Here is a 26196-nt window from a genome sequence, read left to right on the forward strand (position 1 = left end):
AGGAGATAGGATCTGCCCATGCGATGCCCACCTGGTGGAAACTCTAGCTCACATGGCTCTTAAATGTAAAATGTATGATGATCTCCGCCAACAGTTTCTAGACCATCTATGTATTCCAACATGGAAACCAGAGACGGAGGATATGCGCTTCTTATTACAGGGGAGAGACCAGGAGCGCACCAAGACAGTAGCTAAGTTCCGCTATTTGATTTTTTGTCGCTGAAGTATGCTACAGGATCCTGCCCTTGCTGGAAACCCACAGAGATGAGGCAGATTGCTCACCTCTTCTGCCCCTTGGCGAGTGACTGTGCCATTGGGGTGGCGACGAGATCGCACTGGCCTATCTATTCTGAATGTATTCTGAATGTTCTTATGTAATGCCAATAAAGGTTACTTGACTTGACTACATTGGAGCCACAGAAGCTAATATACCCAACTTCCTCAACTTCAACATAAGGCATGGTTTCCAGACCCTTTATTGTCTTGGTCACAATTATCTGCACATCCACCTGGGAATATCTTTGAAGGTATACCTTAACATGGGAATAGATGCAACCAGATTTGTTGATTGATCTCTATGCCTCAAGTGTCATAAGAACTCAGGGCCAGGTTTTAAGTAAGAGATGCTCCAATGATAGTTTCACGGGATTCGGCAGTATGGTAGGTAAACGGAACACTTCAGGTTTGTGACAAAGCATGCACCAATTCCACCTCTCACTTCCATACATCACTAGCTGGACAATAAAGAAGGCTCATCGCCGAAGAATTGATGCTTTTGAATTATGGTGCTGGAGGAGAGTCTTGAGAGTCCCATGGACTGCAAGAAGATCAAGCCTATCCATTCTGAAGGAAATCAGCCCTGAGTGCTCACTGGAAGGACAGGTCGTGAAGCTGAGGCTCCAATACTTTGGCCACCTCATGAGAAGAGAAGACTCCTTGGAAAAGACCCTGATGTTGGGAAAGATGGAGGGCACAAGAAGAAGGGGATGACAGAGGATGAGATGGTTGGATGGTGTTCTTGAAGCTACCAGTATGAGTATGGCGTGCTCTGGTCCATGGGGTCACAAAGAGTCGGACACGACTAAACAACAACAACAATGCACCAATTCCACCACTAGGCTACTCAACCCAAATACCCTTGCAGAATAGGGGTGTTTTAAGAAAGGCTCGCATTGCACACACAGGTAAGCTAAGCAAGCCAGGAGCTTGTGAGTCTTAGAAACGTGGCAGAGCGCAGAGTTGGTGGGGCATGGGTGGTGTTGTAAGCCCAACAGCAGGAGTAAGGTCCAGGTCTTCTTGAGATGTTCCAGGGGGTGGCTGGAAGGTGAATCTCTGCAGGAGACTTGTGAAGAAGAGGAAGAGCTCCGTTTTGGCAAGAGTCTCACCTAAACATGCTCTCCGACCTGTATGGAAACATAGGCAGCAGAAAAACTGGGTGTAGCAGTTGCTTAATAACATTCCTAATATTTTGAAGCAGAAGGAAATGCAGAAATAAAATAACAGCTCACGTGCCCATTTTAAAAGAATTATGAACTCCCAATACGAGCCATCCTGCAATGCTGAAAACCGGGGGGGGGGGGGGGTGTCTTTTCAGCCTGAAGGCCCCATTCCAAGGTGAGAAACATTCCAGGGACCACACACCAATGGTGGCCAGATCTAGTGGCAGAAATGGCCACAGCAACGGATGTGATTCTTACCTTTTCACTATGGGTTACATTCCATGTATGTAAAAATCCCATTGACTAAGTACACACTATGCAGATATACACAAAAGTAAAAAAAATTACCTGCAGAGAAAGGCATGAAAGCATCTCTCTTTACGAATTTTCCTTCAGAGTTGAGAAAATGTTCAGGATAGAATTTATGTGGTTTCTCCCATTGAGATTCATCGTGCAGCACAGAGGACAACAATGGTATGATGAATGTCCCCTGCAAAGGGAAAGCAAGAGTCATTTTAATATAAAGCATATGCCTCTGGTACAATACATATTTAGTGTAGGAGAAATGAGATTTGAGTTAATCTGAGAAATGTCTTTTGTTTGACCATGATCTCCCACTAGAAATGGTTTGTTTTCCAACCTTGTGCTCCTTTCCACTGATATCTGTTTAATGGGTTGAAGCTGATGCCTGACAGCTTCTGATGGGTAGATTGCATGCTTACAGTGCAATCCTATACAAGTCTGCACAGATGTCACCCACATTGAAGTCCAAGGGGCTTACTCCCAGGAAAGCCTTAAAATATATTGTAACTAGTAGGCAGCAGTTCAATGATAAGGATCACCTTTGGAATGAAGTAGCCATTAAGGGTAACATCTGTAGCCGTGGCATGTGGCAGGTTGGTTGGGATGATATTGGCAAACCTCTGGATCTCATGGACCACGGCATCTGTATAAGGCATTTTTGTTCGGTGTTCAATCCTTGGCTGAGAAGATCCAACAACCTTTGCAATTTCTTCTTGGACCTTTACTGGTGGCAACGAAAAGAAAAACGTTTAGAATCTACAATCTCTAGAATGTAACAAATGTATTTTTAAGAAGGACAAACAATTTAGACAATAACCTGATATACTGAGAGAGAGAGATGCATCCAGGATGATTATTAAAATATCACTGCTGGGAATATTCTGAAGTGGTAACTTTTACATATAAAGGTCAAAAACAAAGATTTTGGGATCCTCCAGACCCTGACAAATTTTGGAGAAAATATGGGAAAGAGTTAGCTGGAGAAAGAGCATTTGGAAGGGAAGCTGGACAGGAAGAGGAAGATTCAACAGAAGTGGAGGTGAAAGAGAAATAAATATGGAACTAGATGGCTTTGAAAATTCTAACTAGGAATGTAAATAAGCAAAATAATAAGACTAAATGAATAAAATTGATCATGTTGTAAAGAAGTTAAACTTGGAAGTTATATGCCTCCAAAATACAGGGAAACTATTAGCTTGGCAAATAAAGAAGAAAGAAGAAAAAACTGCATTGATAGAATAAATGTAGGAGGCAGAGTTGTGGAAAATCTGAAAAAAATAATAGATCAATTAGTGAGTTTTTATACAGCACCATATTAAGGCAAATGAGGTAAAGTAGAAGAAATGGGTAAATATTTAGAAGACAACAGACTGCTTAAGATACCTAAAAGTTAAAATGTCATTTATGAATAGACCTGTCACAATGATGGAATTACACCAAGTAATTTTACAGGCAAAATTACAGAAGGCACCAGGACCTGATGGCGTTTCAGCATATATTATTTAAAAATTACAAGATTACCGAATGCAACCTTTAAAAGATATTATGACTATAACTTTGAATACAGGAGAGTTACCTAAATCCCTGAAGAGTGTATACATAACTTTGATTCATAAACAAAATAGAGATCCAAAGCTGGTTAAGAGCTATCGACCTATTTCAATGTTGGATAATGATTATAAACTGTTTGCAGACATATTAGCTAATAGGTTGAAAACTGTATTAAAAGAGAAAGCATTTAGACTCCGAGAAAGCATTTGACAATGTCACCTGGGACTTTATATGTTTAAGGCTTTGGAATATATGGTTTGTGGAGACAGTTTTATAAAAGGAGTTAACTCAATATATACTGATCCATCAGTAAGTAATGTATTGACTGAGAATTGTAAAATAACTAAAGGAAGTAGACATGGTTGCCCACTGTCACCTTCATTGTTTATAACAGTTTTAGAAGTTTTGGCACAAAGAATAAGATGTAATTTTAAAAAAAAGCGGGAATAAAAGCGGGAAAGAGACAATATGAATAATATAATATAATATAATATAATATAATATAATATAAATAGCTTTTGCAGATAATGTGGTGATATTTGTTGAGGAACCAATAGAGTCAATCCCAAAGGCATTGGAAAAGATTTTTTTTATTTTTTTGAGAAATAGCAGATTTTAAAATTAATAAAGATAAAACCAAACTCCTGTTAAAAAATATGAATGATGAGAGTAAAAATAAATTACAAAGTTTATCCATCTTAAAGAGTGAAAAGAAGATTAAATATTTGGGTGTGTGGTTAAAAGCAAGAATATAAATTTCCATAAGGATAATTATTTAAAACCTTGGGAGGATGTTAAAATAAATTTTCAAATATGGAGTAGAATGAAACTTTCATTACTTCAACCATTAAAATGAATGTATTACTGACAATATTCTTTTTGTTTCTTCTTCTTCTTCTTCTTCTTCTTATTTACTGCATGTATATACCACCCTATATCCAGAGGTTCACAGAATAAAATCAAAATATAAAACCACAAAATACATAATCAAAATAAAAACAACCACCCAATAACCCCCCTACAAAAAACCCACATTTTAAAAGGTCATGGAATGCTTCAATCAATACCAGTGGTCAGAATGACAAATTGTTTCAACAAATGGCAAAAATATATTTCTAAATATATCTGACAAGGAAAAATAAGAATAAAACATAAAAAAATGACAGATGAAAGAGAAAGGAGGTTTTTTCCTGCCGCATATGAGATTCTATTATGAAGCACCTTGTCTATGCTGTTTGAGGGAATGATTGTTATTGAATAATCAACATATTTCAGATTGGGAAGCTCATGATAATATTTTTGGTTGGCACGCTTACTTGAGGTATGAAAATGTGAAAGTACATAAAGGTTTTACAAACCATATAATCAGGAAAAAAATGTATAGAGTATGGGATAAGTATAAAAACCTTTTGGAAACCAAAACACCACTATGGCTTTCACTTTTGGATAATTTACCGGTAAATTAATTTTTTTAAAAGATTTGCATTTGTAGGTCCCCAGGCCACCCCTCAAATAACTTCACACATAACACGTAATTTAGTTTTGTTTTTTTGGGCACTATTTTGGCCACAACTTTATTAAAATACAAAATCAGTGAGTGGTTGTTTAGACATTGGTTATGACTATCTGTCCCCCCGCCTGGGACAGAACTGACATCCCGAGGTCCGATCGGTAGCCAGTAGAAGGGAAAGTCAAACTTGGGGATCATTTGAGCTAAGCGTCGGATCCACGCCGCTCACCCCAGCAGCTCCCCGAAAGCTTGCCGGCCCTGGTCCTATGACAAGGATTCCCATGACAGGGATTGGGCGGCCCTGGTCCCATGACAAGGATTGGACAAAATCGTGGCAAGCCCCAGGATTCCTTTAACGGAATTCTCTTCAGCGCAATAGGAGGGGCAGGCACAGCCTATCCTGACCCCTCCACCATCAGCATATTATAACTAATGCCTAACCGCCACACGAACTCTTAACGCTCGCCGCCAATCACTCACAAACCTAACCATGAACCCAATTTAGTAGCCACCGCATCCAGCCAAACATCATCCCCCAAATCGGAGAGGTGCACTCCATCTGCCCGGTAAAGGGCCTCAGCCTTAAAATTAATGTCTGGGTGCGAAATCACCAAACCACCCAGCTCCAATACCTTCACGCAAACAGCAGAGTTAATGCGCTTCCTGGCCCTTTCAGTGGCCCCCGGGCGGGAAACACCGTGCCAGGTTTGCCTCTGCAACAGGTGAGACCAAATTATTCTCACTGAAGGTAATAAGGCTGCCAATGCCTCCAAATCCCTTTTTGGATTGAGGTGCGCAAAGAAAGGCAATCAATAGTTGCCACATCATTTTCCCCCAGCTGCACCACTATGGCCATAGGGTGGGGAGGTCCGACAGCAGCAGGCGACCAATCAGCGGCATGCGCATGACATTCCGCGTCTGGAAAACCATGACACTTGCATGTGCTGTGGGAGGCCGAGACACGCTCCCCTTGCAGACTGCCTCAAGCCAGCCCCCCCAGGGGAACGAAAAGCCAAATATTTCTGGTATCCAGTAACAGGGCAAGGGCCCACCTTACCTGTGACTGGAAGCCTGATGATGGCAACCCTGCTCACTAGGTCTGACTTAGAGCTCCAGACACTTATGACAAGCTCCAAAGCAGATAAGGAAAAATCCTGAGGCAATAAGCCTCCAAACTCTCAGCCCCGTGCTAGCTCCAACACAATTCCCCAACCCTCAGTACACCAAAATTACAATAGAATACTGATAGAAGTCTCATCTAGATCTAGAACCAGGAGACAAGTCTTAACTTGTTGCAGATACTGCATAGGTCAAGATTGACCGGCTTCCTGCCGGCAGTCCTGTGAAGGCTGGAGTCTTTTCCAACCTTCCGAGACCCTGCACACGACATACTTTCAGAAGGGTCTCTGAAAAATTAAAGCTTTACTCTAGCAGACATTGCAGCGGACTGAATTCTGGTAGATTTAACAGTACATCCGATCTGCAGCAGATAGGCCAATTACTGCAGGTCCTGCTCAGAGAATGGAGGCAAGTTCCTCTGAATGGCCGAGGACTGCCAGCTAAACACTAAGAAATCAGTCCAGGCCTTCTCATAAGACCTGAAAGCAGAAGGGGAAATGTAAGCTACTACTCCTCCTTAATTATCAATTGTTGCCAAAGCGCCACGGGAGCTCCAGAAAATCCGGTTATAGCCGGGCGTCCGGAGCCCAGGATCTGAGCTCTCCAACTGAAAACAGGATAGAGTGACAGAGAAAACATTAGATGATCCCGTAATATAGCGAGCAGAAACGCAATATTAAACCTTAAGCAGTGCAGCTGGAAAGCACATAAAAGGGGGCGGAGACTCTGCCAAAGCATGAGGACCATTTTGCCAGGACCCTCACACTGGCTGGTTATCAGACCAAGACAGACCCGGCGGTCCCTGTATTCCTCAGTCCAGATGTGCGCTGACACTACAATGGGGAGAACTCAAGAAAAGTTAGGTCACATGTGATAGCCTTGCCCTGCCAGGCTCAAGGCCACTGTACAGGATGATGAAGGGACCCCGGGCCATGAGACCACCTGGCCGAGCAGGAATGGAAGGGGCAGCCTGGAACAACCACCCTGTATGCCAATTTTTAACTGACTTAGCAATGATAGAATCTGACAAAGCAACATTTGCTATCAGAGGAAGTATTACAAGAATAACGTCCTTCACGGCAAACAGCTTTTCCACAGGCAAGCCTAGGTATGAGCAACGATATCCAGCTAGCCCCTAAATACGTTAAAAGGGGCAGTAGGAGCCACTGTCCTATCCACTGGGAACATCCAGCTCCTCAGGGAATATAAGGGGCGTCCAGTAAGCCTAAGCAGAGGCTGGTGTCACATGAACCAGCCAGTGAGATAATCCAAATAATGGTACCCCCCGTTAAATGAGTCATGACTCGCAATGCTCAATCCAGAAAGATGCTAAAGGACTCAAGTGTTGCACAGCCTATAGCGCAACCCATTGGCATCGCCTTATCAATGTAAGGACCATCCAATTAAAGCCCAACTACTTATAATCTTGAGGGTGAACTGGCAGCAGCCTAACAGCCAATTCAATATTGCATAATGCCAACCAGGCCCTCTTCCAATTTGTTGGTAAGCTCAACTGCCTGATCCAAAGATGCATATTTCACAGAACAATTCCAGAGAGTCATTCATTGAGGTGCCTTTGGGATGCGATAAATATGGATTATATGGGGCTTTCTTAGGGACGATCCCCAAAGGGGATAAATGAAAATCAGGAATAGAAGGAGAATCAAGGGGATCCCACCAAACGTCCCAATGAAAGCTGCTTCCTAACCTTCTTACTTGCTACCACAGGTAGCTCTCTGACTGGCTTTGAGTTGCTGCATTCAGAGCCACTGGCTGAAAAGCCAGAGGAATCCCAAACCTTGGGAAAACCCTTCCCACAAGCACAAAACCACTGACCTATCTAGATAACCTTTTAGCCAGGCTCTCAAGGAAGATATTTTTATGGAAATATGGGCAAGAGGTATTGAGTTATTGCTTGCTAGCCCCCAGCCCCCACTTGGGCAGAATGCCCTGCCTTGAGTTGCCACCATGATGTGTAAATTTACAGGGCCAACGCTGGCCAGAAACCCTAAAAAGTCCCAACAAAGCTGCTGCCGGGCCAGCTTCCTGCATACCAGCTTCAGGTTCTTTTGCTCAGGGAATTTCCATTTGAAATGTGGAGCTGCGCAAGTGGTCCACATTTCCGTGTCCCTGTGATCCTAGCAAGCTGAGGGGATGATGGCAGCCCTGCATCTAACATACCCATAGTGAACTGCAACTTAAAGAATAGTGGGGTGGAAGGGACCCTGAGGATCATCTAGTCCACTCTCCCACAATATCATCATCATAATCTATTTGTACCCCGCCCATCTGGCTGGACTTCCCCAGCCACTCTGGGCAGCTTTCAACAAAAGATTAAATACAGAAATGCAGCAAACATTAAAGGCTTCCCTAAACAGGGCTGCATTAGATGTCTTCTAAAAGTCTGGTAGTAGACATCTGATCGGAGGGCGAATCCACAGGGCGGGTGCAACTACCGAGAAGGTCCTCCACATGGTGCCCTGTAACTTGGCCTCTTACAGTGAGGGAACCACCAGAAGGCCCTCGGCGCTGGACCTCAGTGTCTGGGCAGAGTGATGAGGGAGCATGCAGCTGTCCCATACAGGGACCAATCCTGCAACCTAGGGATTACCGGCACCATAGGCTGACCAGCTGAGCTATCCAGGATGATCTCTAAAGACCCAGGTTTGACGTACCTGCAAGGAGGTGTAAGCATCATCCCTGCTCCCCTTTTCCCTGCTCCTGGATCGCCGCCTCTGAAGACGCTTCCTTCTGGAAGAAGGCACCTAGGGCATCAGCAAGTCAACCTCTGCAGGAGAGGCAAGCTCTGGAGGCATCTGCAAAGGCCCTGTCATAATCTGCAAAAAACTAAATGTGAGGAACTGGTGAAACCAATGCTTTGTGCACCACATGGGGAAGCTATTCAGGCCGGAAACGCTGCCAGAGGCCATCAAATTCTAGGGCCAAGCGGGCCAAACCCTAAGATCACCTGCTAGGCCAGACATAAATGTTTCCAATGAGATAACAAACTCGAGGCAACCCACTGCCTGACCAGGTATCCCTGTTTGCCCTTTAGAGGGAAGCATGCCCTCAAGAAACCCAAAGTTCTTTTTGGGAGCAATATCACAAGTGGGCCGAACTACCCAGCAACAGAATAGTCCAAAAGGAGCAGTTTGTTTTGTTTTGTGATAACAATGGCTAAGTGGGGGGTATGAACCCTGACTCCCAGGTCCTAGTCCTGCACTCTGGCCACCAAGCCACAGTGGCTCGCCTCTAAAATGGCAGTTGCCACTATCAGGGCAAAACAAACTTGAAGAAAATAAACTTGTTCAGAAACAGCAATAAAAGTTGCCCCTTTTAAATGATAGGCAAATCTAGGCGCAAAGCAATGCCAAGTAATCAAACAGAATTGAAAATAACTGCTTACAAGGAGATGCTCAGAAGCTGCAGCCAAATTAAGAGAAAAGGAAATCAATAAGATTCCACACCAGCGGCACTGCTGGGGAAACTTTACGAAACAAAGAAAAATTTGCCAAACAAAGAAAAGTAAATCTTTGCCCACAAGGTCGGCTCAAGACCAGGTGAGGGAAATAAGGGTGCTTAAACAGACAAAAGACTGCAATTGGTCAAACTGCTGGTTAGTTAAACTGACAATGCAACTTGTTGTTGTTGTTTAGTCGTTCAGTCGTGTCCGACTCTTCGTGACCCCATGGACCAGAGCACACCAGGCACTTCTGTCTTCCACTGCCACCCGCAGTTTGGTCAGATTCATGTTTGTAGCTTCGAGAACACTGTCTAACCATCTCGTCCTCTGTCGTCCTCTTCTCCTTGTGCCCTCCATCTTTCCCAACATCAGGGTCTTTTCCAGGGAGTCTTCTCTTCTCATGAGGTGGCCAAAGTATTGGAGCCTCAGCTTCACGATCTGTCCTTCCAGTGAGCACTCAGGGCTGATTTCCTTAAGAATGGATGCGTTTGATCTTCTTGCAGTCCATGGGACTCTCAAGAGTCTCCTCCAGCACCATAATTCAAAAGCGTCAATTCTTCGGCGATCAGCCTTCTTTATGGTCCAGCTCTCACTTCCATACATCACTACTGGGAAAGACAATGCAACTAGAGCTGCTGAACTGCCAGGTGCTTAAAGACAATGCCTCACAAACTGCCGGTCACTCAGAGAGCAATCAAGCCTGCCCCAGCAGTTGAAAAACCTGTCTGGTAACTGTGATGACTCAGGCAAGAAGCAAAGGAAACTCCAAAGACCAATGTATCTCCTGAAAGGGTTGGGGGTGTAGGGAGGGAGGAGGGGTGGAGGGAGGAGAAGGAAAGCATGGGGGGGGAGTTGGGAGGCAGGAGGGGGGAGGGAGTAAAATGAACATGCCGGGCAAGGAAAAGGTTTTTGAAGAAGAGGAAAATAGCTGAGCCAAAATGATGTGGAAATATAAACCGTGGGTTAACCTGGACTTTTCAGTAAGGTACTATAAGCCGTACCCTTTTGTTGTTGTTGTTGTTGTTGTTTAAAAGTGGTTTTCTTTAGGGAGCCTGTACTAGCAAGTGAAGCCAATGACAAGAACCAGGCAAAGGCACACCTTCAAAGGTTCTAAACGTATAAACATGCAGTGCTGAGGAATAGTTCCCTGATCAGAAACCCTGAATTGTCCACCCCAAGCCCTGCCTTATTTCTATCCCCCAAACATCAAGCGAAGGGGGGGGGTGGCTTAGAGAAACCAAGAGGGGTGAGGTTTAAGCGCACAGTCTTTCCCAAGCCCCGGCAGCCTTTAAAATTTTACAGGGGGCTCCCGATTTAAGTGGTACCAATGGAAGGGATGGCAGGGTAAATTAAACCCACGCTAGAAGAGTAATAAACCAATAAACGGCAGGCACAAACACACGCTGCAAGCACACATACACACAACTTAAAATTAGAGAGGAACAGGAAAAGGAACCCTGAGGATCATCTAGTCCAACCCAGACAATGCAGAAATATTCAGCTGTCCCATACAGGGATCAAACTTGCAACCTTGGCATTATCAGCACCATGCAGTCACCCAAACCAGCCACGCAATTGGACAGCCCTGGCCAAAAAATAAAATAAAACGCACAGCTACCAAGGCAGAGGCAGGGGGAGGAAAGCGAGGAGACAAGGAAGAAAGAAAGACGGAGCCACACTCACACTCAGACCTTGCTGGGGGCATGTGCTGGGCAAGGGAACAAGCTGCAGCTTAAGAAAGGTAATTCGCACTTAGACCGCACAAACAAATCAAGCACCAGGAGTGGGGGGAAATGGAAGGTTAAATGTAGGTTTTTACACGGAAAAGAGTACACAGCAAGGCAAACCTGGATGCCTGGATTTTTAAAAGCAGTAAAGCAATGAGCGCACGCAAGCCTCCTAAAGTTAAAAGGCAAGCCAGAAACCAGGCAGCCTCCACACACACAGACCCCCCCAACTCCAAACCTCGTGGCTCTTCCCTGTGATGACTCGCGACGGGATGAAGATCGACGAGAAGAGAGGCCGGGAGGGGGCTGGCGCCCAGCATACATACTGGAGGACACGCCTCCTCAGCGGCACCTGATTGGGTGCCTGCTGATGGGCGTGGGCGCCAGCCAGGTAAGAGGGAAGGCAGGGGGCTATCACCCCCTGCTAGGGGGTGGGGCTCGGGCTCCCGCCCACAACCACTCCCCTCTCTTCCAGGGAGGAGAGTCTTTAAAGAGCATACACAGAGTGCTCACTGGAGGCACAGAGAGCCTCTGGCTCCACTCTGTCTGCCTAAGATATACATTAGCAACAAGTGAGCCTGCAAACAAACAGATAAATTCTTATAGAGAAAATGAGTCACATGTCACAGAGACTTAACAATTACTGTACTGCTAACTGTAGCAGGCTTAGGCTTGAATGATATGTGCAGGCCGAGAAGGCCGTGAAGGCCTCCCTGCTTCAGCTCTCTGCCTTTTATAGTCTCATTGCAATATTAAAAGAACTCAATATAGTGCAGCCACCCAAGGCTAGATTAAAACTCGGCCAACAGCACTGCATGCACCCAAAATAAAGCCAACCTTTGGGGATACTATAAACGAAAGTGATTCCAGCTAAGCTGGGAACAGCCCTGACTAGCCCCACAATTAAACAGGCAAAAATGGGGGAAACCTCTTTGCAAAAGAAAGCCCCTAATGGGGGCTCTCTCCCTATTGGGAAAGGCAAGCCCAGGAGGATTATGCACAGGCAGCGCTCACAGGCACAGGGAGAATCTTCCCACAGGGCAGGGAAAGGGGTGGGGTGAGAAATCAAACAGGAAAAAGGGAAAATTAAATTAATCAAGGGACTAGAGAGGGGAATTAAATTAATTAAGGGACTAGAGAGGATTAAAAAGAAGGGAGAAAATAAAGAAATGTAACCAGACAACGAGAAGATTGCTCCTGATCCGATGCACTCTGCAAAGAGAAAGAGAAACCAGAGTGCACCAGTATTTAAAGACTATGGCCCCACCCACCCAATTTGCAACATACAATTTGCCCCAGCAACCCGGTTATCCAATCACAATGCCAAGCAACAACTATTAACCTGCCTGGTAACAAGAGGCCTGGCCCAGTGGCCCACACCGCAACATGTGCTCTCATTTATTGGAGAACACACTTTATCAGAGATGTTAACAACATGGTTTCAATATCATCATTTGAATGAAGTATTTAAAAGGGATATGAAGCGGGGGGTTGGGGAACGAAAATCACAACTAGAAAGAGACCTATTAAACTGTAATGTTAAAGTGATATCTAAAATGTATAAGATCTTATTGGAATGGGAGACAAAGGACGAACAAGTGAAATCTTCAATGATACACTGGGCAATAGATATTAGTAATAATATAGAAATGGAGGCGTGGGAAAGTTTATCAAATGTGGACATAAAATTTACAGAATGTTATTGTTTAAGAGACAACTATATGAAAATGTTACATAGATGGTACCTGACACCTAGTAAATTGGCTAAAATGTATAAATCCAAACTGAATATGTGCTGGAAACCTAAAGAGAAATAAAGTACTATTTTTCATATGTTTGCTGGGAAATGATATATGATGAACTGAAAAAGATGTTTATGATGTTTAAAAAGCCATAAGCTTTTCTTTTGGAAAGACATTGGCAGGATTAATGAAAAAACCCACAGTTTCAATATATCTATGGGATATATACTGGAATATATATCTGAAATAATATGTTGAGATAATCTGGAGTATGCAGGAATATGAAACAAAATGTAAAGAACCACAGAAAGAGGGAGAAGGGAGTTCCGGTTGAAATGTAAAACTTATGACTGAACAATTGTGCGTGTGTGTGCAAATTATAAATATTTTCTCTCTCTAATAGTTACATATAACTGGAATTAAGATATCTCAGAATAATGGGAGGCAACCCAATTAAGAGCACTCACGCTGAATTTCAGGATATTTCATCATTAGTAATAGTCCCCAGCGCAGTGTGGTAGAAGTGGTCTCCATGCCAGCAGCAAATAAGTTGGCCACAACAGCTTTTAAGTTTTTGTTATGGAAATATACATTCGTCTTCTTCTTCTTCTCCTCCTGGGTTGCAAAGAGTATGAACTGATTAGAACGAATGCAGTGAGAAAATTTCATGTGCAAAGATAAAAATGAATACCTGACTGAACCCGATGATCCAAAGTCTCATTGCACATCACTTCAGTCGCTAAGTAGTGAGAGATGCCAGGCTTTCCAGACTATGCCATCATGATGATATAGGGTTTATTTATTTATTTTAATATAAGGTTCATTCATTTTCCAATAAAAATCTTCCAATTATTAACAAATCAAATGAAATCGTACAACTGCTCTCCCAAATGGCCATCCTGCCTATCTAAAAGTGGCTCATGAATTTGCAGCAGGACAAACTAGAAACCAAAAAAGAAGAGATTTTTTTAAAAGAGAAAAGAAAAAGAAAGGGGAAGGATAATAATTCTAAGATCTTTATTATTTATACCTTAACCCTAATTCCAGACCCAGAAGAGTGAACCCTCCCAGTTCCCACCTCTTTCCTCAGCTTCCCACCCTGAGGGATCCTCTCTGCATCTCCCACAGATCCTTTCATCTTTGGTCCATCTCCTTCCTGAGGGTATCTTCTTTTATCCAAAATACATAACTTCAAAAAACAACATACATACAAATAGGACGTACAGAGAACTAACAATGATTAAAAGTCACAGAAAAAGCAAGGTAAAAAATAAAATAAAGCAAAGGAAGAAAACTAGTATTCCGCATCGCTGTATGTGAATTATGTATATAACTATTATTCAAAATATTCAGATTTTCACAACAGCTTCTTTTATTTGTTTCATCCCTTTATACAGCTGTAAAGCTGTTGTTTCCCCATTTAGGCAGGGAAAAGTCCAAGTCTTTTCCCACAGGTTCTATAGATTATTTCATCTGCAATTGCATCTCTGATCAAATCTCTCCAAACTTCCTGCACATCTCATCTCTTAACTCTGCTAACTGTTCATTATGGTATTTTCATATATTTTCAAGAAGCAATGAAGGAGCCAGTTATTTTTGCCTGATTTATGAGACACGCCCCCCCCCCCTTGAGCGTCTCCATTATGCTGCCCTTGTGATGCAGATAGAATTCACTTTTATTTCCCAGTCAGGATAGCACGGGAAAGACAGGAAGAAAACAGTTTTACAGGCAATGTAGATTGAAAGTTCCCCTTCATGGATCACTGCCTTGCCGTGGCGAAGGGGCTTGAAGAACTCAGAGAAGCTATGAACTATGCCGAGCAGGGCACCTAAGATGAACAGGTCATGGTGGAGAGTTTTGACCAAACGTGATCCACCTGGAGGAGGAACCGGCAAGCCACTCCAGTATCCCTGCCAAGAAAACTCCATGGACAAAGACAACAGGCATATAAAAGTTATGACGCTGGAAGATGAGCCCCTCAGGTCGGAAGGCGTCCAACATGCTACTGGGGAAGAGCGGAGGACAAGTACAAGTAGATCCAGAGCTGATGAAGCGGCTGGGCTAAAGCCGAAAGGACGTTCAGTTGCGGATATGCCTGGAAGCGAAAGGAAAGTCCAATGCTGTAAAGAAAAATATTGCATAGGAACCTGGAATGTAAGAACCATGAACCTGGGTAAGTTGGATGTGGTCAAAAATGAGATGGCAAGAATAAATATTGACATCCTGGGAATCAGTGAACTGAAAGGGACGGGAATGGGCGAATTCAGTTCGGATGACTATCATATCTACTACTGTGGGCAAGAAACCCGTAAAAGAAATGGAGTGGCCCTCATAGTCAACAAAAGAGTGGCGAAAGCAGTACTGGGATGCAATCTCAAAAATGATAGAATGATCTCGATACGAATCCAAGGCAGACCTTTTAACATCACACCAATCCAAGTTTATGCACCAACTACTGGTGCTGAAGAAACTGAAATTGACCAATTCTATGAATACTTACAACACCTTATAGAAGTGACACCAAAGAAGGATGTTCTTCTCATTATAGGGGATTGGAATGCTAAAGTAGGGAATCAAGAGATAAAAGGAACAACTGGCAAGTTTGGCCTTGAAGAGCAAAATGAAGCAGGGCAAAGGCTAATAGAGTTCTGCCAAGAGAACAAGCTGGTCATCACAAACACGCTCTTCCAACAACACAAGAGACGACTCTACATGTGGACATCACCAGATGGGCAGCATCGAAATCAGATTGATTATATTCTCTGCAGCCAAAGATGGAGAAGCTCAATACAGTCAGCAAAAACAAGACCTGGAGCTGACTGTGGCTCAGATCATCAGCTTCTTGTAGCAAAATTCAAGCTTAAACTGAAGAAAGTAGGAAAAACCACTGGGCCGGTAGGATACAATCTAAATCAAATCCCTTATGAATACACAGTGGAAGTGAGGTATGTTACGATATTGAAGCAATGATGCTGCAAGCTGATTGCTTGGAAAAGTCATGTGATGTTGGGAGTGTCTGTGGGAAACAGACAGCACCGGAATTAGCTCAGAGTATAATATGAGCTGCACAGGAAGTGCTTGTACAGTCGTCTGCTGGAGTTTGAAGAGAGCAGACATGTTTTTTGTAACACTGCAGAGACAGAAATAAAAGCATGTAAATACGTTTCTGTCTATCTCTTTCCCCTGCCGGGGGGGCAGGGAAGAGTGGTGTGTTCTTCTCACGCTGAGAAGGATCGCCTATCGCGACCTCTGCCTGGTCCCTGCCGGGAGAGCAGACCGGGAGGTCAACAGGAGACCAAGCCGGGTGCCTGGGAGAGTTGCCAGTTTCTGCTGATAAAGGCTTGGAATCCAACATCTGGTAGCACGGAGCCGATGGTTTTGATCCATGAAAGCTGCAGGAGAGGTTGGTGGATCGTAACTTCATCCTCTGCAAGGATATAAAGGAAGATATGGTAGCGAGCGGATGGGAAGCTACAAGACCGGCAGAGCACCGGAGCAATCAGTTTTTGCTGATAAGCTAACGAGCAACGGAACCCCAAGGTATGCTGATTTTATGGGCTAAAAGGGTGAACACAGATCGAATCTTCTCTGGTTCACAAAAGCTGTTTTTTGGATTAAAAACGGCACTGAGAGAGAGCCACATACTTCGCATTCTTGGGATAGATAAGAAGCTTGTTGTTCAAGCTTGGAATGTCCAGTTGCTAAGCAACGAGACGTCAATCTTTTCAGCTACTTCGGAGATAGTTAGCTTGAAAAGGAAGTGGAAATTCACTAGCCAACGGAAGAGGCTGGGACTGTGAAGAGGCTGGAAAAACACTGGTAAACATTCCAGCGTTTGTTTTGTCTATTGTCTAACTGCTCTTGGAAGGGACTTTCCAGAGCTGCCTGTGTTTAGCTGCCAAAAGACTCTTGGATTTTACAAGGCTCGATAGTGAGAGCTGAGGCTTGGATTCAAAATGGATACCAAGAAGGGGGGAGGCTTACCATACCCACCTCCACTGACTAATGACAATTATGCCTCATGGTCTGTAAAGATGAAAGCCCTGCTACAGAATCAGAGGATTTTTGGGGTGATTGAAAACCCCATCCCTCCTGCACCAACGCCATGTTGGAATTCACAGAATGTGAGAGCCAGGACGGCCATAATTCTGTGTGTCTCAGATGATCAACTCGTGCATGTTCAGGATTTGGAATACGCGCGTGAGATTTGGGAAACGCTGCGTAGAATACATCAAAGAGATGCTGGTTCTTCAGCGTTGCTGCATTTTGAAAAGCTGACCAATCTGAGGCTAGCGCCTGATGGAGATGTACAAGCGCATCTGACAGAGATGAAATTCTTACGCCAGCAGATGGCGCAACGCAATTTCCCTCTACAGGAAGAGATATTCTGCTTCATGATTATTAACAGCCTTAATCGGACTTATAAAACCGTTGCAAGTCAGCTTGGTTCTCTACCAGCGGCTGATCTAATGGTGGAGAGAATCTGTTCAGTCGTTCTGAATGAAAAAGACAGACTTGCTGCAATAGATGTCAAAGACAGGGGGAGAGAAGCTCGGAGTTCTGACACCCCCACTGCTATTGCAAGTGAAGAACCGGCTGTTGCTTTGAACGTTGTCCATTGTTTCAATTGTGGACAGACTGGGCATCTTCAGCGGCATTGTAAGAAGCCACGTCAACAGAGAGGAGCGAAGGGGAGCTCTGCAAAGCCTGAGGCGTCAGGCAAAAGTCGTACCAAGTCCCAGGTGAAACCTGAAAAGGCATTGCTGTCAACAAAAGCCGAGTTTTCAGCGGAGAACGCTTTTGTTATTGATACAGGTTGCACGCAACACATGACGTCGCGCCGAGGACTGTTTTCCACGTTTAAGAAGCAAAGCTTCACTGTGAAACAGGCCAATGGCCAGGAGCTGAAAGCGATCGGGTTTGGGACTGTGTATCTTGAAAGTCTGAACTTGACTATTAACAAGATGTATTTGGTTCCTGATTTAAAGTACAATCTGCTGAGTGTTTCGCAGATCACAAAGAAAGGACTGATTTTGTCCTATGATGAAGAAAGCTGCAAAATCTTCAAAGATGGAGAGCTGTATCTTTCTGCCAGAGAGAAAGATGGACTGTATTTGTTGACTTTTGATGAGAGTGATTGCATAAAATGTAATGCTTTTGAATCTAACATGATCTCTCTTGCAGGTACGACGAATAACGTCAAGAAGACTATGAGAGTAACCAAAGCTTTTCAGCGAGTGTATGCTGATGTGATTGGTCCTCTAGCACCGTCTAGAGGCAATGCAAGATTTTATCTTGTGTGTGTGGATTATTTCTCTCATTATGTGTGGATATTCACATTACACAAACCACAAGAAGCCTTAGAAAGGTTTAAAGAGTTTTGTGAGAAGGTTAATAATATTCATGATGCTAACATTGATTGTCTTTTCACAGATGAAAAGCCAGTTTTTCTTTTACAGGATTTTCAGGATTTCCTGGATAAGAAAGGAATAAGGCACAAGATTGCTGTTTCAGCAGATGCATGGAACAAAAGTGTCTGTGTACAAGTGAACAAAGAATTGCAAAATGCCATGAAGGCGCAATTGCTGAGTTCACACTTGCCACATGAGTTTTGGGCTGAGGCTTTATCATGTTTTTGTTACTGTTGGGTGAGAAAGGTTTCCAAAGGTATGGAATGTTCTCCTTTTGAAAAGCTGTTCCACAGAAAACCTTCTGTCGCACATTTTAAGGTTTTTGGATCTCAAATCAGAACTGAAACTCCAGATGGGGTAAAAAATGCTAGAGGCATTTTTGTGGGTTATGAAAAAGGTCTCTACAGAGTAATTTTGTCTGAATCTGGTCAGGTGATTCTCACAAAATTTCTAGAGAGTGCTCCTGAACAGGAGAGAGTAATTGGTCACACATTTCCCACTGAGGACAGTTCAGATGATGATGATGATTTTACTGATTACAGTGGTACTGAGAGTGATAGTGATAGCTCGAAGAGCTCAGTTGACACAGTCATTGAGAGGAAATCTCACACAATGGCTAGACCTTCACAGGTGGAGGATGAACCACTGTTTACTATTGGAACTGGTTCTCCAAAGAGTCCTGAGACTGAACCAGTGAGCAAAGAGGATCAGCACCTTTTACGCAGGTCCGAGAGAGTTACAAAGGGTGTACCACCCAAGAGGTATTCAAAGGAGTTTGCTAACTCAGCTGTAGCATGTGTTACTATTGTTGACAACTCAAGACAGCTTAAAGCTGTGTCTAAGTCAGAGACAGAGACACAACAGGGAGTTGCTAAGCGTAACACTACATTCCCTAGCCAAGAAAATGCAGATGCAATCATTCCTTGGAAGTCAGACAACCAGAGAGGTACACTGGGGAAACCAGTGGCGGGTAGTTCCAAGGGTGGAACTGAAACAACAGGGGAGTGTTATATGTATAACAACTGTTTGTTTTCTTCTCTGGATTAAGCTTTGCTCGCAGCACGCATTGAATCAAATGGGGGAGTATGTTACGATATTGAAGCAATGATGCTGCAAGCTGATTGCTTGGAAAAGTCATGTGATGTTGGGAGTGTCTGTGGGAAACAGACAGCACCGGAATTAGCTCAGAGTGTAATATGAGCTGCACAGGAAGTGTTTGTACAGTCGTCTGCTGGAGTTTGAAGAGAGCAGACATGTTTTTTGTAACACTGCAGAGACAGAAATAAAAGCATGTAAATACGTTTCTGTCTATCTCTTTCCCCTGCCGGGGGGGCAGGGAAGAGTGGTGTGTTCTTCTCACGCTGAGAAGGATCGCCTATCGCGACCTCTGCCTGGTCCCTGCCGGGAGAGCAGACCGGGAGGTCAACAGGAGACCAAGCCGGGTGCCTGGGAGAGTTGCCAGTTTCTGCTGATAAAGGCTTGGAATCCAACAAGGAACAGGTTTAAGGATTTAGATTTGCTAGACAGAGTGCCTGAAGAACTATGGATGGAGGCTCGCAGCATTATACAGGAGGCAGCAACGAAAACCATCCCAATGAAAAAGAAATGCAAGAAAGCAAAGTGGCTGTCCAATGAGGCCTTACAAATAGCGGGAGAGAGAAGGCAACCAAATTGCGAGGGAGATAGTGAAAGATACAAGAAATTGAATGCAGATTTCCAAAAAATAGCAAGGAGAGACAAGAAGGCCTTCTTAAATGAGCAATGCAAAGAAATAGAGGAAAACAACAGAATGGGAAAAACCAGAGATCTGTTCAAGAAAATTGGAGATATGAAAGGAACATTTCGTTCAAAGATTGCCATAATAAAGGACAAAAGTGGTAAGGACCTAACAGAAGCAGAAGACATCAAGAAGAGGTGGCAAGAATACACAGAGGAATTATACCAGAAAGATATGGATGTCTCGTACACCCCAGGTAGTGGGGTTGCTGACCTTGAGCCAGACATCCTGGAGAGTGAAGTCAAATGGGCCTTAGAAAGCACTGCAAATAACAAGGCCAGTGGAAGTGATGGTATTCCAGCTGAACTATTTAAAATTTTAAAAGATGATGCTGTTAAGGTGCTACACTCAATATGCCAGCAAATTTGGAAAACTCAGCAGTGGCCAGAGGATTGGAGAAGATCAGTCTACATCCCAATCCCAAAGAAGGGCAGTGCTAAAGAATGCTCCAACTACCGCACAATTGCACTCATTTCACATGCTAGCAAGGTTATGCTTAAAATTCTACAAAGGAAGGCTCAAGCAGTATGTGGACCGAGAACTCCCAGAAGTGCAAGCTGGATTTAGAAGAGGCAGAGGAACCAGAGACCAAATTGCAAACATGCGCTGGATTATGGAGAAAGCTAGAGAGTTCCAGAAAGACATCTACTTCTGCTTCATTGACTATGCAAAAGCCTTTAACTGTGTTGACCACAGCAAACTATGGCAAGTTCTTAAAGAAATGGGAGTGCCTGATCACCTCATCTGTCTCCTGAGAAATCTCTATGTGGGACAAGAAGCTACAGTTAGAACTGGATATGGAACAACTGATTGGTTCATGTTTTCTTGATCAGGGATTTCCCCCCCAGAAATGCTGTTGAGCATGCAACCATTGACCCTGCAGAGGCAACTTCTGTAACACATTAACAACGGCTGACTATTGGGAAATGGTAGGAAGTATGCCAGGTTGGACCCTTCTGCAATAAGACTTCTTGACTACAATTTATGCATTCACTTGCGAATATGCCCTTAAAACATGAATTGAAAATGGCAACGCTTATTCTGGGCCAACTTAAAAGACTCCATTACCTCTTGCTGTTGGATAAGAAATGAGTCAATAAAGCTCCTCTGGTCATTTTCATCCAAATCTCTGAGGTGTTTTATGAAGGTGGCATTTATGAAGGCAAACATTTCATCTCTGTGTTGCATGACAGTCTTATGAGCCCCCAGAAGAAAACCAAGAGCAGGAAACATGTTATACAGCTGAAAGGATAAAAATGTGAAAAAAGAAAAAGAGACATTAGAAAACTCAGTACTGTACTCTCAGCTAGGTCTCTCACAGAGCATAATTTATGTGCAACCCTGGAATAATAGGTTATGGCAGTTTTCCTCTGGAGGTTCATCTTCAGAGATGGAGATCTGCCCTTGGAGGCCCCTTCTGAGCCATCATGGAACAAACAATCACTTGTTCTTCCTTGTCCTTGGAGTCCCGATGGCAGTGAGGCCAGGAAGCGTGTGTGCAAAAGAGACTTTATTATATTTATGGGATGACTGTGCCGTGTGAGTTTTCTAAATATTTCGAATCACCACCAGGTTTCTCAAGATATCATTATTCTGTGTTTTCTAGTGAATACTGTTATTACAATCAACTGTTTGTTTTAAATGGAAAAAATAGATTACCGTGACTGAGAAGCTTCCGAAAAGCAGGGCACTTTCATTGACCAACTTCAGAAGTCTTATGTATGTGGGATCTTCATAATCAAATCGCTTGTCTAGTAGTATGGCCACTATAATATTAGCAACAGCTGCATTCATAATTGTTGTGGTCTCAAGTGGGTTTCCTATACATAAATATGACAGTTAAACAAAAATATTCTTTTTAAAATGTGGGATGTAAAACTCCTAGGAGTCAAGTGCAACATTCCTAGAATGGACATGCTATGGGATGCTTTCTACCAGCCAGGAGAAAACTTCCTGTTTCCTCTGTTTCCTCTGCTAAGATATAGAACTTACTAACACAAGTTGGTGGATATCATTAAACAATATATCCTCTCCTGCCTCCCTGAACATCCCCACAAAAATTCAAAGTATGCAAAGGGAATTGTATTTAAGTCTGTTCTTTGTTGACTTGAATCCCTAGTGGCAGCTTACCTATGTGTAGACCTCATTTATCAAATAAACTGATCCTATGTGCTGCTGGATGTGGCCATAGCTGGGCTAAGAAATGCTTGGAAGTCACAGGAGTTATTGCAGTACAATCTGCACGTTACAGGAACAGACCAATTGCAGGGAACCCTGGGATTTGTGCTTCTGGAAGTTAGGAATATGTAGCACAATGGTCTTGGCACCTTTAAACAATGGTAGAGTAGCTATGCACCAGAGGAAAACACCAACACACCTTCGTAAGATTCAAATTTCTTTATCAGGACACTGCATTCCTCAACAATTCTATCCTCTATGGTCCTCTTTCCCATTCCGTAGTCCCGTAATGTGCTTACAGCAAACCGCCGCATCACTTTCCAGTTTTCACCATTAGACAGAATTACACCTGAAGAGACGGGAGGAAAGGTTTTATGTCTGCATGGCCATTGTACAAAGATATCAATAAATTGTGTTCTGCATGTCTTCCATGGAACTGAGAATGGATCCCAGCTATTCTCCCATTCAGACTTCTGAGCTTTGACAAAGCAGCTGGCAGCTGTGCCATCAGAGCAAGACCTGAGAACCCATTGATCAATATTTTCCATTATAAAGTGTAGGCTAGAGTGGAGGGTGGTTTTTACATGTCAGGCATCCCAGCAGAACTCAGCTTGTTACTTTGTATTCCTCATTATGCCTCCTTCATTTTTCTTCTCTATATAGGCTGGGGCAGAAAATGGTCAGTCAGTTTCCCCTTGGTGTGTGGCATTACTGTGCTGCGTGACTATTATTCACAATCCTCCTGTCTCATTCTCCCCCAACTCTACAATATGACTGTTGGGAAGAAGGTGGGAATGGGAAAGGTTTGCTTTAACTGGTCTCCATTTTTGTTTCTTCAACAGAGCCCCACTGAGCCACTGAAAGTCAAGACCAAAAAAAGTTGGCCTGGTCCACTCTTTTTAACATTTTAGCTTTATCTGAAGAAATCCACAGGTGACACTTTTTGTGACACACTCTCAGCCTAATGCCTGCAGATACTCTGTCAATGAAAAAGGCACTGAGGTGGGTTGAAAAATTGGCAAGGATTTGCAAACACTCATCTTACAAACCATTTCTTGGGAACAGATTGTGTTCACCTGGTGAGACGAGTGTGTGTTTGCAAGCATTACCAGTTCCAGTAGAAAGGGAGGTGGCTCACCAAAGCCTTGTGCAAGCTCTTGAAATAATGCAAAGGTGGGCCTGTCTGCAAATGCGTCCGCCTGATTAACCAGAGCCTCCTTTACTGTCTCATATCCTGTCAACACCACAGCTTTCTGGGGTCCCAGTTGGATGCTGAAGACAGGGCCATATTGCTTTGACAACTGGAATTCAACAGAAGAAAAATTGAGAATCAGAGTTCTGGCATACCCAAAGAATATATTAATGCAAATCCTCTCTGACAGAACCAATACTGCATTAACTACCACCCAGTCTCAAATCTTCCATTCTTGGGCAAGGTGATTGAGCGGGTGGTTGCTGAACAACTCCAGGAATGTCTAGAGGATGCGGACCATTCAGATCCCTTCCATTTGGGATTCAAGCCTCATCATGAGACTGAAACTGCCTTGGTTGTCCTGCTCGATTATCTCCGGCCGGCTAAGGACAAAGGTGAAAGCTGTTTCCTAGTTCTGCTGAATCTCTCAGTGGCCTTTGATACCATCGACCATGACATCCTTCTGGACCGTCTAGAGAGGCTAGGAGCTGGGGGCATTGTTATACAGTGGTTTCACTCCTTCTTCCTGGGGCGTGTCCAGAAAGTGGTGTTGGGGGATGAGTGTTCAGGCCCCTGGGCTCTCGCTTGTGGGGTATGCGGATAATAACCAGCTCTACCTCTCTTTTAAATAAAAACCATTGAAGGCAGTGAAGGTCCTTTGTAAGTGGTGGGGGGCGGTTGGAGGATGGATGTTGGCTGACAGATGGAGGTTGAATCCCGACAAGACAGAAGTACTGTTTTTGGGGGACAGGAGGCAGGCAGGTGTGCAGGACTCCTGGTCCTGAATGGGGTAACTGTGCCTCTGAGGGACCAGATGTGCAGCCTGGGCGTAATTTTGGACTCAGAGTTATCCATGGAGGCGCAGGTCAATTCTGTGTCCAGGGCAGCTGTCTACCAGCTCCATCTGGTACGCAGGCTGAGACCCTATCTGCCAGCAGACTGTCTTGCCAGAGTGGTGCATGCTCTAGTTATCTCCTGCTTGTACTACTGCAATGTGCTCTATGTGGGACTACTTTTGAAGGCGACCCGGAAACTGCAACAAATCCAGAATACGGTAGCTACACTGGTGACTGGGAGTGGCTGTTGAGACAATATACCACTGGTACTGAAAAACGTACGTTGGCTCCCAGTACATTTCCAAGCACTATTCAAAGTTTTGAAGCTGACATTTAAAACCTTAAATGGCCTCGGCCCAGTATCCTGAAGGAGCGTCTCCATCCCCACCGTTCAGCCTGGACACTCAGGTCCAGGGCTCAGGGCCTTATGGTGGTCCCCTCACTGCGAGAAGTGAGGTTACGGGGGACCAGACAGAGCGCCTTCTCAGTAGTGGCACCTGCCCTGTGGAACACCATCCCATCAGATGTCAAGGCAATAAACAAGTATCTGATTTTTAGAAGACACCTGAAGGCAGTCGTTTTAAGGAAAGTTTTTAATGTTTGATGTTTTATCATATTCTTAGTCTGTTGGGTGGCTGGGGAAACCCAGCGAGATGGCCAGGGTATAAATAATAAATTATTATTATTCAGTTGTGGCAGCACAAATATTTGCTATGAATAATCAGAAAACCAGAACAAAATAGGCAGTTGTAAGTGATCATACCTTTAATGGCACCTCTCAAATCTATTTAGAAAGATAGGCTGAAGGAGGAGACTGGGCTGGGCAAGGTTTGCATTGGCACTTTTGCATTCTTGAAAATGGAGGCAGAGTCAAACGGGATCCGACACCAAACACCTTGTTCAAATTAGCAGTTATAAAATGCAACTAGGTCCTATGACTGGGAATGTTAGGAGGCGGTTCTGTAGCACACAAAGGGGAGATGAGATTTATAGGCTCTAAAAGAACAAAATGTAATGTATTATTGATATTAAGAATAATAATAATAATTTTCTACCCCACTGTGCTGACTGGGCTTCCTCAGTACCCTTTAGCCTTGCCATGGGAAGAACTGGAATCTTTACCTTTAACATGGTTCTGTAAGGCCTCTTGCGATCCATGATGTGGAGATTCCCAATGAGAGGTAAAGGCCTTGGTCCTGGTGGAAGATTTTGGGATCTCTTGTTCCCGAAAGTGCCCAGATTCAAAACAAAGTAAACCATAAGGATAAAGAGGAACAACACTGGAATCGGCTCCGTCCAATCCATTTTGTTTCAGCAAGCAATATTTTTTTTTGCAGTGGTTATAATGAAAGCCACAGTGCAGTTTGGTCGAGGACAATGTCTTGCAACTGCAGTGAGCAGCATATATACTATGCTTGGTACTGTCTCAAGCTAATCATTAAACCATTATTAACCATTATTAAACCAGAGATACGAGGGATTAAAGTAGGAACTAAAGAATACAAAGTGAAAGCGCACGCAGATGATTTGGTGTTATCCTTAGAAGATCCGCAAAAAAGTGTCAATAAGGCCTTGGAAATATTAGACTAAAAACTTGGAAAATGATGCAAGAGAAAAATTAGAGATACAGAATGGAATCAAGGTGGTAAAAAAATTAAAATATTTGGGAATTTGGTTAACCACAAAAAACATAAATTTAATTGGCGATAATTATTTTACAACGTTGAAAGAGATAAAAAAAGACTTAGACACGTGGAACAGAGTAAAACTTTCATGGTCGGGAAGAATGGCGGCAATAAAAATGAATATACTCCCCGAAAATGTTATTTTCCCCCCAGAATATTCCAGTGATTAGAGGATCCTCAATATTTAAAGATAGGCAAAAAAACTCTCTCAAAATTTATTTGGCAGGGGAAAAGACCGAGATTTAAATTTAAATTACTTACG

At 43.6% G+C, this 26196-nt stretch overlaps 1 protein-coding gene across 1 annotated transcript; it reads right to left on the reverse strand.

Annotated features, from left to right (window-relative positions):
• Positions 1–560: 560 nt before the first annotated feature.
• LOC310675172 (cytochrome P450 2K1-like) lies at positions 561–25618 on the reverse strand. The gene is made up of 10 exons (XM_083435374.1): positions 25372–25618; positions 23360–23522; positions 22421–22570; positions 21703–21863; positions 21112–21285; positions 13322–13469; positions 2282–2466; positions 1788–1929; positions 1113–1403; positions 561–711 (listed from the first exon to the last, which is right to left on the reverse strand). The coding sequence occupies exons 1-9, from the start codon at positions 25552–25554 to the stop codon at positions 1216–1218; spliced, it is 1494 nt and encodes a 497-aa protein (XP_083291500.1). The 5' UTR covers positions 25555–25618; the 3' UTR covers positions 561–711; positions 1113–1215.
• Between the last annotated feature and the right edge of the window lie 578 nt (positions 25619–26196).

This window comes from Podarcis tiliguerta, assembly GCF_965153285.1.
Source record: "Podarcis tiliguerta genome assembly, chromosome: 3".
NCBI lineage: Eukaryota > Metazoa > Chordata > Lepidosauria > Squamata > Lacertidae > Podarcis > Podarcis tiliguerta.

Bases quoted from the DNA above. Each gene is read 5' to 3' on its own strand.
- LOC310675172 (XM_083435374.1), bottom strand. From the start codon at position 25,554: ATGGATTGGACGGAGCCGATTCCAGTGTTGTTCCTCTTTATCCTTATG. The intron at 22,571-23,359 runs GTGAGCCACCTC...CCGTCTCTTCAG, and splicing joins AGAGCTTGCACAAGGCTTTG to GTGTAATTCTGTCTAATGGT. The intron at 21,864-22,420 runs GTGTGTTGGTGT...ATTTATGTATAG, and splicing joins GAAATTTGAATCTTACGAAG to GAAACCCACTTGAGACCACA.